Below are 13460 nucleotides of genomic sequence, written 5' to 3'. Positions count from 1 at the left end.
TGCAGGCTGTGTAAAGATGCCCCAGAGACAATCCAGCACATAACAGCAGGGTGCAAGATGCTAGCAGGCAAGGCATACATGGAACGCCATAACCAAGTGGCCGGCATAGTGTACAGGAACATCTGTGCCGAGTATAACCTGGAAGTCCCGAGGTCAAAATGGGAGATGCCCCCAAGGGTGGTGGAGAATGACCGAGCTAAGATCCTGTGGGACTTCCAGATACAGACGGACAAAATGGTGGTGGCTAACCAACCGGACATAGTGGTGGTAGACAAACAGAAGAAGACGGCCGTAGTGATCGATGTAGCGGTTCCGAATGACAGCAATATCAGGAAGAAGGAACACGAGAAGCTGGAGAAATACCAAGGGCTCAGAGAAGAGCTCGAGAGGATGTGGAGGGTGAAGGTAACGGTGGTCCCCGTGGTAATCGGAGCACTAGGTGCGGTGACTCCCAAGATAGGCGAGTGGCTCCAGCAGATCCCGGGAACAACATCGGAGATCTCTGTCCAGAAGAGCGCAGTCCTGGGAACAGCTAAGATACTGCGCAGGACCCTCAAGCTCCCAGGCCTCTGGTAGAGGACCCGAGCTTGAAGGATAAACCGCCCGCAGGGGCGTGCTGGGTGTTTTTTTTTTTTTATACATATATATACACATATATATATATACACATATATATATATATACATATACATATATACATATACATATACATATATATATATATATATACACATATACATATACATATACATATACATATATATATATATATACATATATACATATATATACATACATATATATATACATATATATATATATACATATATATATATATACATACATATATATATATATACATATATATATATATATATATATATATATATATATATATATATATATCGAGCTAAGATCCTGTACCGAGCTAAGATCCTGTGGGACTTCCAGATACAGACGGACAAAATGGTGGTGGCTAACCAACATAGTGGTGGTAGACAAACAGAAGAAGACGGCCGTAGTGATCGATGTAGCGGTTCCGAATGACAGCAATATCAGGAAGAAGGAACACGAGAAGCTGGAGAAATACCAAGGGCTCAGAGAAGAGCTCGAGAGGATGTGGAGGGTGAAGGTAACGGTGGTCCCCGTGGTAATCGGAGCACTAGGTGCGGTGACTCCCAAGATAGGCGAGTGGCTCCAGCAGATCCCGGGAACAACATCGGAGATCTCTGTCCAGAAGAGCGCAGTCCTGGGAACAGCTAAGATACTGCGCAGGACCCTCAAGCTCCCAGGCCTCTGGTAGAGGATCCGAGCTTGAAGGATAAACCGCCCGCAGGGGCGTGCTGGGTGTTTTATATATACACACATATATATATATATATAAAAAAACACCCAGCACGCCCCTGCGGGCGGTTTATCTTTCAAGCTCGGGTCCTCTACCAGAGGCCTGGGAGCTTGAGGGTCCTGCGCAGTACAGTGGGGCAAAAAAGTATTTAGTCAGCCACCGATTGTGCAAGTTCCCCCACCTAAAATGATGACAGAGGTCAGTAATTTGCACCAGAGGTACACTTCAACTGTGAGAGACAGAATGTGAAAAAAAAATCCATGAATCCACATGGTAGGATTTGTAAAGAATTTATTCGTAAATCAGGGTGGAAAATAAGTATTTGGTCAATAACAAAAATACAACTCAATACTTTGTAACATAACCTTTGTTGGCAATAACAGAGGTCAAACGTTTACTATAGGTCTTTACCAGGTTTGCACACACAGTAGCTGGTATTTTGGCCCATTCCTCCATGCAGATCTTCTCGAGAGCAGTGATGTTTTGGGGCTGTCGCCAAGCAACACGGACTTTCAACTCCCGCCACAGATTTTCTATGGGGTTGAGGTCTGGAGACTGGCTAGGCCACTCCAGGACTTTCAAATGCTTCTTACGGAGCCACTCCTTTGTTGCCCGGGCGGTGTGTTTTGGATCATTGTCATGTTGGAAGACCCAGCCTCGTTTCATCTTCAAAGTTCTCACTGATGGAAGGAGGTTTTGGCTCAAAATCTCACGATACATGGCCCCATTCATTCTGTCCTTAACACGGCTCAGTCGTCCTGTCCCCTTGGCAGAAAAACAGCCCCATAACATGATGTTTCCACCCCCATGCTTCACAGTAGGTATGGTGTTCTTGGGATGCAACTCAGTATTCTTCTTCCTCCAAACACGACGAGTTGAGTTTATACCAAAAAGTTCTACTTTGGTTTCATCTGACCACATGACATTCTCCCAATCCTCTGCTGTATCATCCATGTGCTCTCTGGCAAACTTCAGACGGGACTGGACATGCACTGGCTTCAGCAGCGGAACACGTCTGGCACTGCGGGATTTGATTCCCTGCCGTTGTAGTGTGTTACTGATGGTGACCTTTGTTACTTTGGTCCCAGCTCTCTGCAGGTCATTCACCAGGTCCCCCCGTGTGGTTCTGGGATCTTTGCTCACCGTTCTCATGATCATTTTGACCCCACGGGATGAGATCTTGCGTGGAGCCCCAGATCGAGGGAGATTATCAGTGGTCTTGTATGTCTTCCATTTTCTGATGATTGCTCCCACAGTTGATTTTTTCACACCAAGCTGCTTGCCTATTGTAGGTTCACTCTTCCCAGTCTGGTGCAGGTCTACAATACTTTTCCTGGTGTCCTTCGAAAGCTCTTTGGTCTTGGCCATGGCGGAGTTTGGAGTCTGACTGTTTGAGGCTGTGGACAGGTGTCTTTTATACAGATGATGAGTTCAAACAGGTGCCATTCATACAGGTAACGAGTGGGGGACAGAAAAGCTTCTTACAGAAGACATTACAGGTCTGTGAGAGCCAGAGATTTTCCTTGTTTGAGGTGACCAAATACTTATTTTCCACCCTAATTTACAAATAAATTCTTTACAAATCCTACCATGTGGATTCATGGATTTTTTTTTCACATTCTGTCTCTCACAGTTGAAGTGTACCTCTGGTGCAAATTACTGACCTCTGTCATCATTTTAAGTGGGGGAACTTGCACAATCGGTGGCTGACTAAATACTTTTTTGCCCCACTGTATCTTAGCTGTTCCCAGGACTGCGCTCTTCTGGACAGAGATCTCCGATGTTATTCCCGGGATCTGCTGGAGCCACTCGCCTAGCTTGGGAGTCACCGCACCTAGTGCTCCGATTACCACGGGGACCACCGTTACCTTCACCCTCCACATCCTCTCGAGCTCTTCTCTGAGCCCTTGGTATTTCTCCAGCTTCTCGTGTTCCTTCTTCCTGATATTGCTGTCATTCGGAACCGCTACATCGATCACTACGGCCGTCTTCTTCTGTTTGTCTACCACCACTATGTCCGGTTGGTTAGCCACCACCATTTTGTCCGTCTGTATCTGGAAGTCCCACAGGATCTTAGCTCGGTCATTCTCCACCACCCTTTTGGGGCATCTCCCATTTTGACCTCGGGACTTCCAGGTTATACTCAGCACAGATGTTCCTGTACACTATGCCGGCCACTTGGTTATGGCGTTCCATGTATGCCTTGCCTGCTAGCATCTTGCACCCTGCTGTTATGTGCTGGATTGTCTCTGGGGCATCTTTACACAGCCTGCACCTGGGGTCTTGCCTGGTGTGATAGACCCCAGCCTCTATGGATCTTGTGCTCAGAGCTTGTTCTTGTGCTGCCATGATTAGTGCCTCTGTGCTGTCTTTCAGTCCAGCTTTGTCCAGCCACTGGTAGGATTTCTGGATATCAGCCACCTCCTCTATCTGCCGGTGGTACATACCGTGCAGGGGCCTGTCCTTCCATGATGGTTCCTCGTCTCCCTCCTCTTTCTTGGGTTTCTGCTGCCTGAGGTATTCACTGAGCACTCGGTCAGTTGGGGCCATCTTCCCAATGTATTCTTGGATGTTCGTTGTCTCATCCTGGACTGTGGTGCTGACACTCACCAGTCCCCGGCCCCCTTCCTTCCGCTTAGCGTACAGCCTCAGGGTGCTGGATTTGGGGTGAAACCCTCCATGCATGGTAAGGAGCTTTCTTGTCTTTATGTCAGTGGCTTCTATCTCCTCCTTTGGCCAGCCTATTACCCCAGCAGGGTACCTGATCACGGGTAGGGCGTGGGTGTTGATGGCCCGGATCTTATTCTTACCATTCAGCTGACTCCTCAGGACTTGCCTGACCCTCTGCAGGTACTTGGTGGTTGCAGCTTTTCTAGCCTCTTCATGGTTCCCATTCGCCTGCGGGATCCCCAGGTACTTGTAACTGTCCTCTATGTCTGCAATGTTGCCTTCTGGTAGTTCAATCCCCTCAGTTCTGACTACCTTCCCTCTCTTTGATACCATCCGACTACACTTCTCCAGTCCGAACGACATTCCAATGTCATTGCTGTATAGCCTGGTAGTGTGGATCAGTGAATCGATGTCTCGTTCACTCTTGGCATACAGCTTGATGTCATCCATGTACAGGAGGTGGCTGACAACTGCTCCGTTCCGTAGTCGGTATCCGTAGCCAGTCTTGTTAATGATCTCACTGAGGGGGTTCAGGCCTATGCAGAACAGCAGTGGGGACAGAGCATCTCCTTGGTAGATCCCGCACTTGATGGTGACTTGTGCTATGGGCTTGGAGTTGGCCTCTAGTGTTGTATGCCACATCCCCATTGAGTTCCTGATGAAGGCTCTTAGGGTCCCATTGATCTTGTACAATTCTAGGCATTCCAGTATCCAGCTGTGGGGCATTGAGTCATAGGCCTTCTTGTAATCAATCCAGGCAGTGCACAGGTTGGTCAGTCTGGTCTTGCAGTCTCGGCTGATTGTTCTGTCTACCAGTAGCTGGTGTTTTGCGCCTCTGGTATTCTTGCCAATTCCTTTCTGTGTCCCGCTCATGTATTGACCCATGTGCCTGTTCATCTTAGCCGATATGATGCCTGACAGGAGCTTCCATGTAGTACTGAGGCAGGTAGTACTACATGGAAGCTCCTGTCAGGCATCATATATATATATATATATTGGGGTGCAATGATACACAAAATTCACGGTTCGGTTCGGTTCGATACTTTGGTGTCACGGTTAGATTTTTTTTTGATACAAAAAAAATGTTCATGCCTTTTTAATTTGTCATTTATTAAAATTATAATATAATATAATATTGCACTGCGCTCAGTGAATCTGCGTTCGACTACTCCGCCTAGGCTGCACTGTCGAGCGCAGATCCACTGAGCGCTCAACACAGACAGCATCGTCAGAAGAAAAGTTGATAAAATAAATGAAAAATTTTGTATTGTTCATACATATGCGTACCGAACCAAAAGTACTGTATCGAACGGTTCAATATCGATACGAGTATTGTTGCACCCCTAATATATATATATATATATATATATATATATATTAGGGGTGCAACAATACACAAAATTCACGGTTCAGTTCGGTTCGATACTTTGGTGTCACGGTTCGATATTTTTTCGATACAAAAAAAAATGTTCATGCCTTTTTAATTTGTCATTTATTAAATTTTCACGGCACATTCCGCACCACATCTCTGTGCGTTCATCATTTGTTTGAAGCCAGCTCACCTCCTGCAACTACTTTTCCGAGAATACGTGCTTCTTTTGTGGTTCGGACTCCTTCTGACATTTCTTTGGAGGTGGAGGAACATCACAGTAATTGCTTAAAGGAGCTTCTTCGACATCTTTAAGAGTTCTAAACAAATGTCTGTCCTCCTCCTGAAAATCTTATGTAGCAAACACGCGTTGCAACTTCTTATCTTGTGCGCGTTTTTTATTTTGACAGCGAATGCGCACCTGCGGACCACTTATGTGCACCCCTGGTTATTTAGCTCGTCATATTGCAGCCACAGAAATTCTTTTGTCCATGAAACCATAAAGCTGCACTTTCTTTTTGCCTTATAGTCTGATTTGTCATAACTTTTCCATTTTGTGGTAAGCTTTTCTTTGGCTGTCACTTCTTCACCCTGACCTGTCTTATTTGGCTCAGCAGAACTAAAATATATATATGGGTGTCTAGATTTCTGTTGACTTACAAAACAGGTGCATGTGACACAGTCATCTTTGCTGTCTTTCCAGCTGGTGCCGTTCACAACACGCCTGTTCTGATCCTCAATTACACAATCTGCGAGGAACAGAGGAGAGCCAACATATACAGAGATGTATTAATACCAAGAATCTAAATGTTAAGACTGCTGCTGTTCTATCACATTATACCTTTACACACTGGGCAGCATGAGTCTGGAGGGGTGAACTGCTCATTTAGAGGACAGGTGAGTAGTGGGCAGACTTTGTGTAAGCAAGTCCATGTCAGGTCCTGTACGGGAGATCACCCAAAGACAGCATCACCCCATAATGAAACTCTGTAGTTGCTGAAATATCCTAACTGTAAATATTTTATTCCATATCTGTGAGGTATCACACCAAAGTGTTGTTGTTTTACCTTACACTGGCAGGTAAAACAGGGGTCATCTGTTGCCAACACCTCATTACCAATCAGTGCAGGGGTACAGTTACTGAGAGGCTCTAAATATAGACACATATGTTAGAGAGCTCAGCAATACTGCAGAGATAATACACATATAATTTATTTATTCATTTGTTTGCTACTAACGTGCACAGACAGGACAGCAAGAGTCCGGTCCAGAGAACAAGATGTTGCCCTTAGGACAGTCAACCAGACTGGGACACTGCTTTCGGTAACACTTCAGGTGCTGTTCTCCATCCGGCATCACCTGAGAAACACACAAAATGTCAAGAAACTGCTTCAGATTTTACTATTACAGCTTCTATCACTCCATTTATCCATCTATCTATATTTATTTAATGATGAAATCTCACTGAAATCAAATATCTTCCAAAGAGAAATCCTTGCATTATTTTTACGTTATTTCTGTCTTTCTGTTTTTACTGCTTCAAGCAATTTTGCTACAGTAAGTAGAACTGAAGCTTAACTGACTTTGAAAACATCATTCATCACTTTGACTTAAAATACTAAACCCTGCACGGATCGCACATTGTGTGACACAAATAGGGTGTGGGAAGCAGACTGAACAAATTCCATAAAGCAAAGTAACAAAAACTAAAGGCACTTAGTAGAAAAAAACGGGAAACACAACTGGAAGTATAACAGACGGCACAACAGAGAATGAAGAGAAGATAGGATTTATATATAAAGATAACTGGCTAAGTGGGGACAGGAAGGGAATCAGAAACAGCTAAACATAATCAAGGTAATCAGCAAACAGGAAGCAAGCCCAAGACAACACACCAAAGAGATGCTAACTGACAAAGTGAAACAGGAAATCTAGAAGATAACTAAGCACAGAGACACACAAAGACAGGAAAACTGGGAAACAGTATTGAAAAAGCATTCCACAACACAAGGATCAGATCTGAGAACTGTAAAAACGTTTATTCTAAGGTTGTCACATGATATTTTCATACCATTTTTATAACACACATGAGATAATATCTTGTCATTTGTGTCAGTACAGTAATGGCATATCTAGAATCTCACTATCAATCTGAGTAATGAAACTGTAAGACTGTGAATTCCCTGTTTTAAACACAGATTTAGTATAGCCAATAAGTTATAATAAAAAAATAACCTAAACCAAAATTTCATGATCCAATACAGAGATGATTTTTATTTGTTTCATACCTCACATGTGCAGATCTGACAGGGGTCATTGGCTGGATGGAAACTGTCCCCTGGTCCATATACTTTGCCCTCAAATACACAGTCTGCTCAAAAAATAATGACAGATTGTGACAATAAAAGAATATGAACACATATATTTTATATTAAATGTATGGCTTTCACTACTGTATGGCTACGTATGGGTTTCACTACTGGGAGAGACTGCAGAGAAACAGAAACTAAGAAAATGTAAGGCGAATATGCTTACCAGCACACATTGGGCAGCACTCCCCAGGCACACTGATGAAGTTAACACATGGAGACAGACAGTGTACTTCAGAGCAGGTGGTCACACCATCCACGCACATACATGTCATACATGGAGTTGAGTCTGCAAACCAGCTGCTGCCCTCTGTATGCTCCTCTCCCGCATAAACACAACCTGAGAAGGAAAAGTGAGTCACTGACAAACTATTCCACCTGTGATCAGAGCTTCCATTAGTTTATTTACCTCTACAACGAGGACAGCAGGCTCCTGGATCAGTCACCTGATGCACACAAGCAAGCTTAGGACACTCAGGAACTGCACAATGCACCTCTCCTGCCTGTGAGAATATCACAGATCAGCACTTCAATACAAGAAAGGAAATATGGAGAAGAATAAAATCTATATCTGCAAACAAGATTTATAAAGTCAGACCTTACAGATGCAGGTGGAGCAGTGGTTTGAACTCAGGGTCCACGTCTGCCCATCACTGAACTCCTGTCCATTCAGCATACATACTGAGTCACATGACCAAGAGTAGCAGAGAAAGAAAATGTTGGAGAAGTCAGTCAGAGTTTGTTCTAATGTTGTGTATATTACAGTACAGGGTGGGATTACCAACCCAGAGTGCAGGCCTGGGAAGGTAAGCCGACAAAATATGGCATTAAGACTGATGAACAAGCGACTGTGAGTGGGCCATGGTTTAAACATAAATGTTAAAAACTGACAAAAAGGTAGAAGATTGAGTGTGGAAGAAAAAACTGTGTAAAGTTGTAGTGTAGGATATATTATTAGTTCTGTCAGAATTACTTATATTACTTCTCTCTCAACTACAGTAATTTAAAATTGGACACAAGGGTTTTGAGCCTCCCCATCATTCTGCATGAAAAGGGTAAAGGCAGGGAGAGCACGATCAGGAGTCCTGACAGAACAGAGCAGGTTATCGGTGACAATAAGCATTGAATTAAGTCAGAAATAGCATTAAAAGCACAAAATGGAAAATGTGGGTGTGTAAAGGAGCTTGTGGGGTAACAGTAGCTGTTGCAGGCTGAAGCAGCTTAAGTAGCATATCCCATATGAGATATGGCCAATAGAATGCACAGAAGGGTATCAGCTGAGCCTTCACCTGATGTTGGCTGTAATTGAAATCATCCGGGTTTGTGAAATTATACTGCAGGCAAAGCCATCATTGGGACGAAAACACACACACTGCAGCTGCCAGGGAATGGTGCAAGGTGGTGATATGTGCTGGATGATGGTCATGACCTCTTTCTTCATTGACCAGTAGAAGGTCATACAGTACACCTGGAACTTCCTCTGTTAGGTATCTATATTTTCAGCTTGTTCTTCAGCCACATGTAGGCTTTGAGTCTTGCACCACATTTTTCACTGTCTGCATTGCCTTATATTGTGGTACCGATAGTGATGAGTAAGTAGAGCCCATGTGCTGAAGAGACCTGTTAATCTCACTGATTGATGTTTGGGCCCCACATTTTTTTAAATGAATTTCTTTCGCTTTCAACCTCACACTCATTCTCAGCATTAAGAATGCTCCACTAACTTCTCCTAAAGGCTCCTTTCATCCCAGCAGAATCACATTAATATGTTCTTTGGTTTTTCTTGTAGAACTTTGAAGGGGGGAAAAGAAAACATCAAACGACATTTCACAAAAGAAACAGACAAGTTCTGACAAACAAAAGAAAACATGCAATGACGTCACAACAAAGAAAAACACAAATTGTTATGATGTTTTCCCAATAATCTCTAACTTCTTCTTCTTTCACCTGCTGTCATTATGGGTCACCACAGCGGTTTATCAGCCTCTATTTCACCCTATCCCCAGCATCTTTTTCTGCCACGCCAACTCTCGGCATGTCCTCGTTCACTACATGAATCTTCTCTGTGGCCTTCCTCTTTTCCTGGCAGCCTGGCAACTCCATCCTAAACATCCTTTGCCAAACATACACACCATCCCTCCTCTGCACATGTCCAAATCATCTCAGCCTTGCCTCTCTAACCTTTCCAAAATGCTCAACCTCAGCTGAGCCTCTAATATATTCATTTCATATCCTGTCAATTCTGGTCACTCCTAATCAGAATCTTAGCATCTTAACTCTGCCACCTTGAACTCCGTCTCTTGTCTTTTTTTTCGTTTTTTTAATAGTGCCACTGACTCTAAACCACTCTCACTATAGATCACAATATTGTCTAGAAATATAAAGTCCACAAAGACTCCAGTCTGTCTTTCTCTGTCAGACTGTCCATCAGCATTGCAAACGAGAATTGGCTCAAAGCACATTCCTGATGTACTCCTACTCCCACTATGAACCCATATGTCATTTCATTTTTCTTAGTTTCTTTTTTCTTTTCAAACTTTTAAAACTCTCAGATGCATTTAAAAAAAAATTTTCTGTTCTTCAGTCCTCTGGTAACTAAAATGTCAAAACCTTAAGCAATTTAGTCAAATCCTAAGGCCATGCAGTTCCACAGACCTTAGACAGCACACAGGAACAATAACTGTGTTTTCAAAAGGATCACTGACCACTTAGTAACAGTCTCCAACTAAACGTATTACCAAATGGATCACGGGACCAAACTATTGAAAGTTTTCTGTGGTGGTATGTTTATTGAGTATTCTGGTACCAATTCAGAGAGTGGGTCTGGGAAGGTAATCCAACCCTGACCCACTGACAAAACACAACATTTATACTGGTGAACAAGAGTATGGGCTGGGTATGGTTTACATGCAAGTGTTAAACAGTGACAAAACATATAAGGTGGAGGGTCTGGAAGACAACAACTGGGTGACAAGATCAAGGACTAAACAAAGACTTATTATGACAAAATAAAGTGGTGACAGGGTCAAGGGGTCTGGGTAGACAACTGACTTCTTGTTACAGGGGTTGTAACCAGGAACAAAATGATAAAGGTCAGTGATTCAGCGTCTCAAGTTAGTGAGCGTCTTAATAGTCTTCGTCCAAAGGAAGCAGATTTCCAAATTAGTCCATAAAAGGTGAAAATAACGTGTTCCAAGTTGTTGAGATGTGTAATTTTTGTGATCAGGTGCTTGAATTCAAAATGGGATTTATACTCTTTGTACTTCTGTGACATTTCTGTTTAACAGTGTGAAAACAGTAAAGATTACATACTAATGCAGGTTAATTTTCTGTGAAGCCCTTGTTATATTTAAAAAGTGAATACATACGGGATCCTAGCTTTCTTTATAATGAATTGTTGGCTGTGTGTTTATCGTTTCAGGATGTACCTGAGCACGGCTCTGACATGGAAACGTGTTGAGCGCAGGGTGCTTGTTGGCAGCCGTCGGACACACATTCAACAGTGCCCGCGACACAGGTGCAGCTCTGGCATTGGTTTGATGGGGGCCTGAAGCTTTCGCCGTTAGAATAAACAGCATCCTCATAGAAACAGCAGTCACAGATGGGGCAGCATTCCCCAGGACGTGTCACTGGATTGCTACAGGTAATGCTTGGACAAGATTCCTGCTCACATACCACACCACCATTCTACACAACACACATACAAACACACACAAAAAAGCAAGTGCAAATTAATGCCTGGTAAAAAGTCACTTCTAATATGAAGAGTTATTATAGTTTTAAATGAGTTTTTAATTTTATTTCATTTTGACTTTTTGTTTTTACTTCAGTTTTAATTCAGTTTTTTGTTTCGGTTTAGTTTTTATTGTTTGAAAATATTTAATTTTAGTTATGTTTTTATTAGTTTCAGTGTTAGATTTAGTCTTTTTGAATTGTGGATAGATACATATGTTAGAGACAAGACTTTTTTTTACAATAAAAACACATAACCTTTTGAAAGTAGTTAAACCAAAGTCTTTTTAGATATAATAAAATAAATATATATAAAAATAAAATATCCATCAAAGCCTCATGAGGGAAACTGTAATAATATTTTTTAAACAAACTAACAAATATTAAAACAACAGGGAGTGAAAACATTTCCTGGCAGTTTTTCAAAATAAAAGAAAAATTCACCAAATTGTAATGTGCTGATGGGGTTAGGGTTGTGCTATTAAACAAATTGTTAGCTAAATGTATCTTCCTTAAGTAACATATACTGTTTAAATGGTTTACATGTGGTTACAAAACATTTGTAGCTTGCTTCTTTTAAGTCCTCAAATGTTTCTTTACAGCTCTGGTGACTCTGGAGGCTATGTGACTACAGTGAACTTATTGTCACGCTCAACAAACCAGTTTAAGATGATCTGAGCTTTGTGCGTTATCCTGCTCAATGCAGCAGTATGGTGCTCTGTGGTCATAAAGTGATAGACATGGGCAGAAACAATACTCGGGTTGGTTGTGGCATTTGAACAATGCTCAGTTGGAACTAGGGAATCATTTGCAACTGGTGCATATCAAATAACATCTGCCATCTTCTGTGAAAAAGCAAGCTATAAACTTTCCGAGCATACATAATCTGAAATGACAGATATTTGCAGGTTTGGTTCTTAATATAAGCCTGTAATCTCTAAAGTTTCTGATTTCTGATTTTTCTGTGTATACTGAATGTCACAGTTGATAGAGCTGAAAATGATGCATGGCAGTACCTGACAGGAGCAGCGCTGACAGCTATCTGTAGGGTGTGCAAATTGCTCCCCACTCAAACAGTCGCGTCCATAGAAGTTACATCCATCACACACTTCACATGCGCAGCTGTTGAGAGTTGGATGTGGGCATGACACAGCAGGGCATTTTCTTTGCTCACACACTACCTCTCCTCTCTAAAAAAAACAACCAAAACCCAAACAAAAATAAAACATGATGCCATGATGGTGAACTTAATAAGCGGTTTAAATAATGCGTTGCTCTCGCTCACTGAACATCTGCAGTCCTCGCACGCTTTTTCTTGTTCAAGGAGAATCTGTCCATCAGCATAAGTCAGACCTTCAAAACGACAACCTGCATACACAATAAAGCATCAGTTACCTACTTATTCTACTTAACATGAGCTGCGATGTGTTGATCGCTGATACCTCCACAAACTGGGCAACCACAAGCATCAGCGACTGGATTAGGACAAAGGGCTTCAGGACACCGCTTCCTCCTACATTGCACCGAGCCTCTCTGTAAGAGAAATAAGCATGACATGGTGTCTAAAGCTAATAGGAATGTCTGTGTGGGTGTGCTGATACTACCTGGCAAATACATTCATAGCAAGGGTTTCCTGGGTCAGGAATGGACTGTCCATTGATGAGGACTGCGCCATTATAGGAACAGCCTGTCAAATAAAGATGTGTTTAGTTGGTCAAATTGTAAAAATTGGGGGAAAATATCAGTGTGGGCACAGTTAGTTTATTAAGCGTTCATACGGTCACATTCTCCACAGCATTGTCTTGGTGGTTTGTAAGGGTGACTGCACTTTTCATCACAGGGTATCCTGGAGCACGTGACATCGCCTCCGTAACAGTGACAGACAACACAGGGGTCGCTGCCATCATGAAACTCAGTGCCGTCAAGATATTCTCTACCATTATACATGCAGCCTGCAAGAAGAAATTTACAGTTT

The 13460-nt window shown here is 42.6% G+C and overlaps 1 protein-coding gene across 1 annotated transcript in view; it reads right to left on the bottom strand.

The window, feature by feature from the left end:
- LOC146704502 (kielin/chordin-like protein) overlaps positions 1-13460 on the bottom strand; it is a 34344-nt gene that overhangs the window by 6795 nt on the left and 14089 nt on the right. The window contains exons 30-43 of the mRNA XM_085461680.1: positions 13264-13437; positions 13090-13172; positions 12928-13018; positions 12771-12853; positions 12502-12675; positions 11182-11440; positions 8352-8434; positions 8163-8256; positions 7920-8093; positions 7673-7755; positions 6623-6743; positions 6452-6534; positions 6226-6325; positions 6045-6133 (exon numbers count right to left, since the gene is read on the bottom strand). Of these exons, the coding sequence (XP_085317806.1) occupies positions 6045-6133; positions 6226-6325; positions 6452-6534; positions 6623-6743; positions 7673-7755; positions 7920-8093; positions 8163-8256; positions 8352-8434; positions 11182-11440; positions 12502-12675; positions 12771-12853; positions 12928-13018; positions 13090-13172; positions 13264-13437 (1691 nt within the window). The remainder of the gene's footprint in view (positions 1-6044; positions 6134-6225; positions 6326-6451; positions 6535-6622; positions 6744-7672; positions 7756-7919; positions 8094-8162; positions 8257-8351; positions 8435-11181; positions 11441-12501; positions 12676-12770; positions 12854-12927; positions 13019-13089; positions 13173-13263; positions 13438-13460) is intronic.

Source organism: Copadichromis virginalis, linkage group LG7, assembly GCF_057382275.1.
Source record: "Copadichromis virginalis isolate Kocher_CV1m ecotype Utaka linkage group LG7, C_Virginalis_male_GT1.1, whole genome shotgun sequence".
Classification (NCBI taxonomy): Eukaryota; Metazoa; Chordata; class Actinopteri; order Cichliformes; family Cichlidae; genus Copadichromis; species Copadichromis virginalis.
This window is presented reverse-complemented; position numbering and strand designations above follow the sequence as displayed.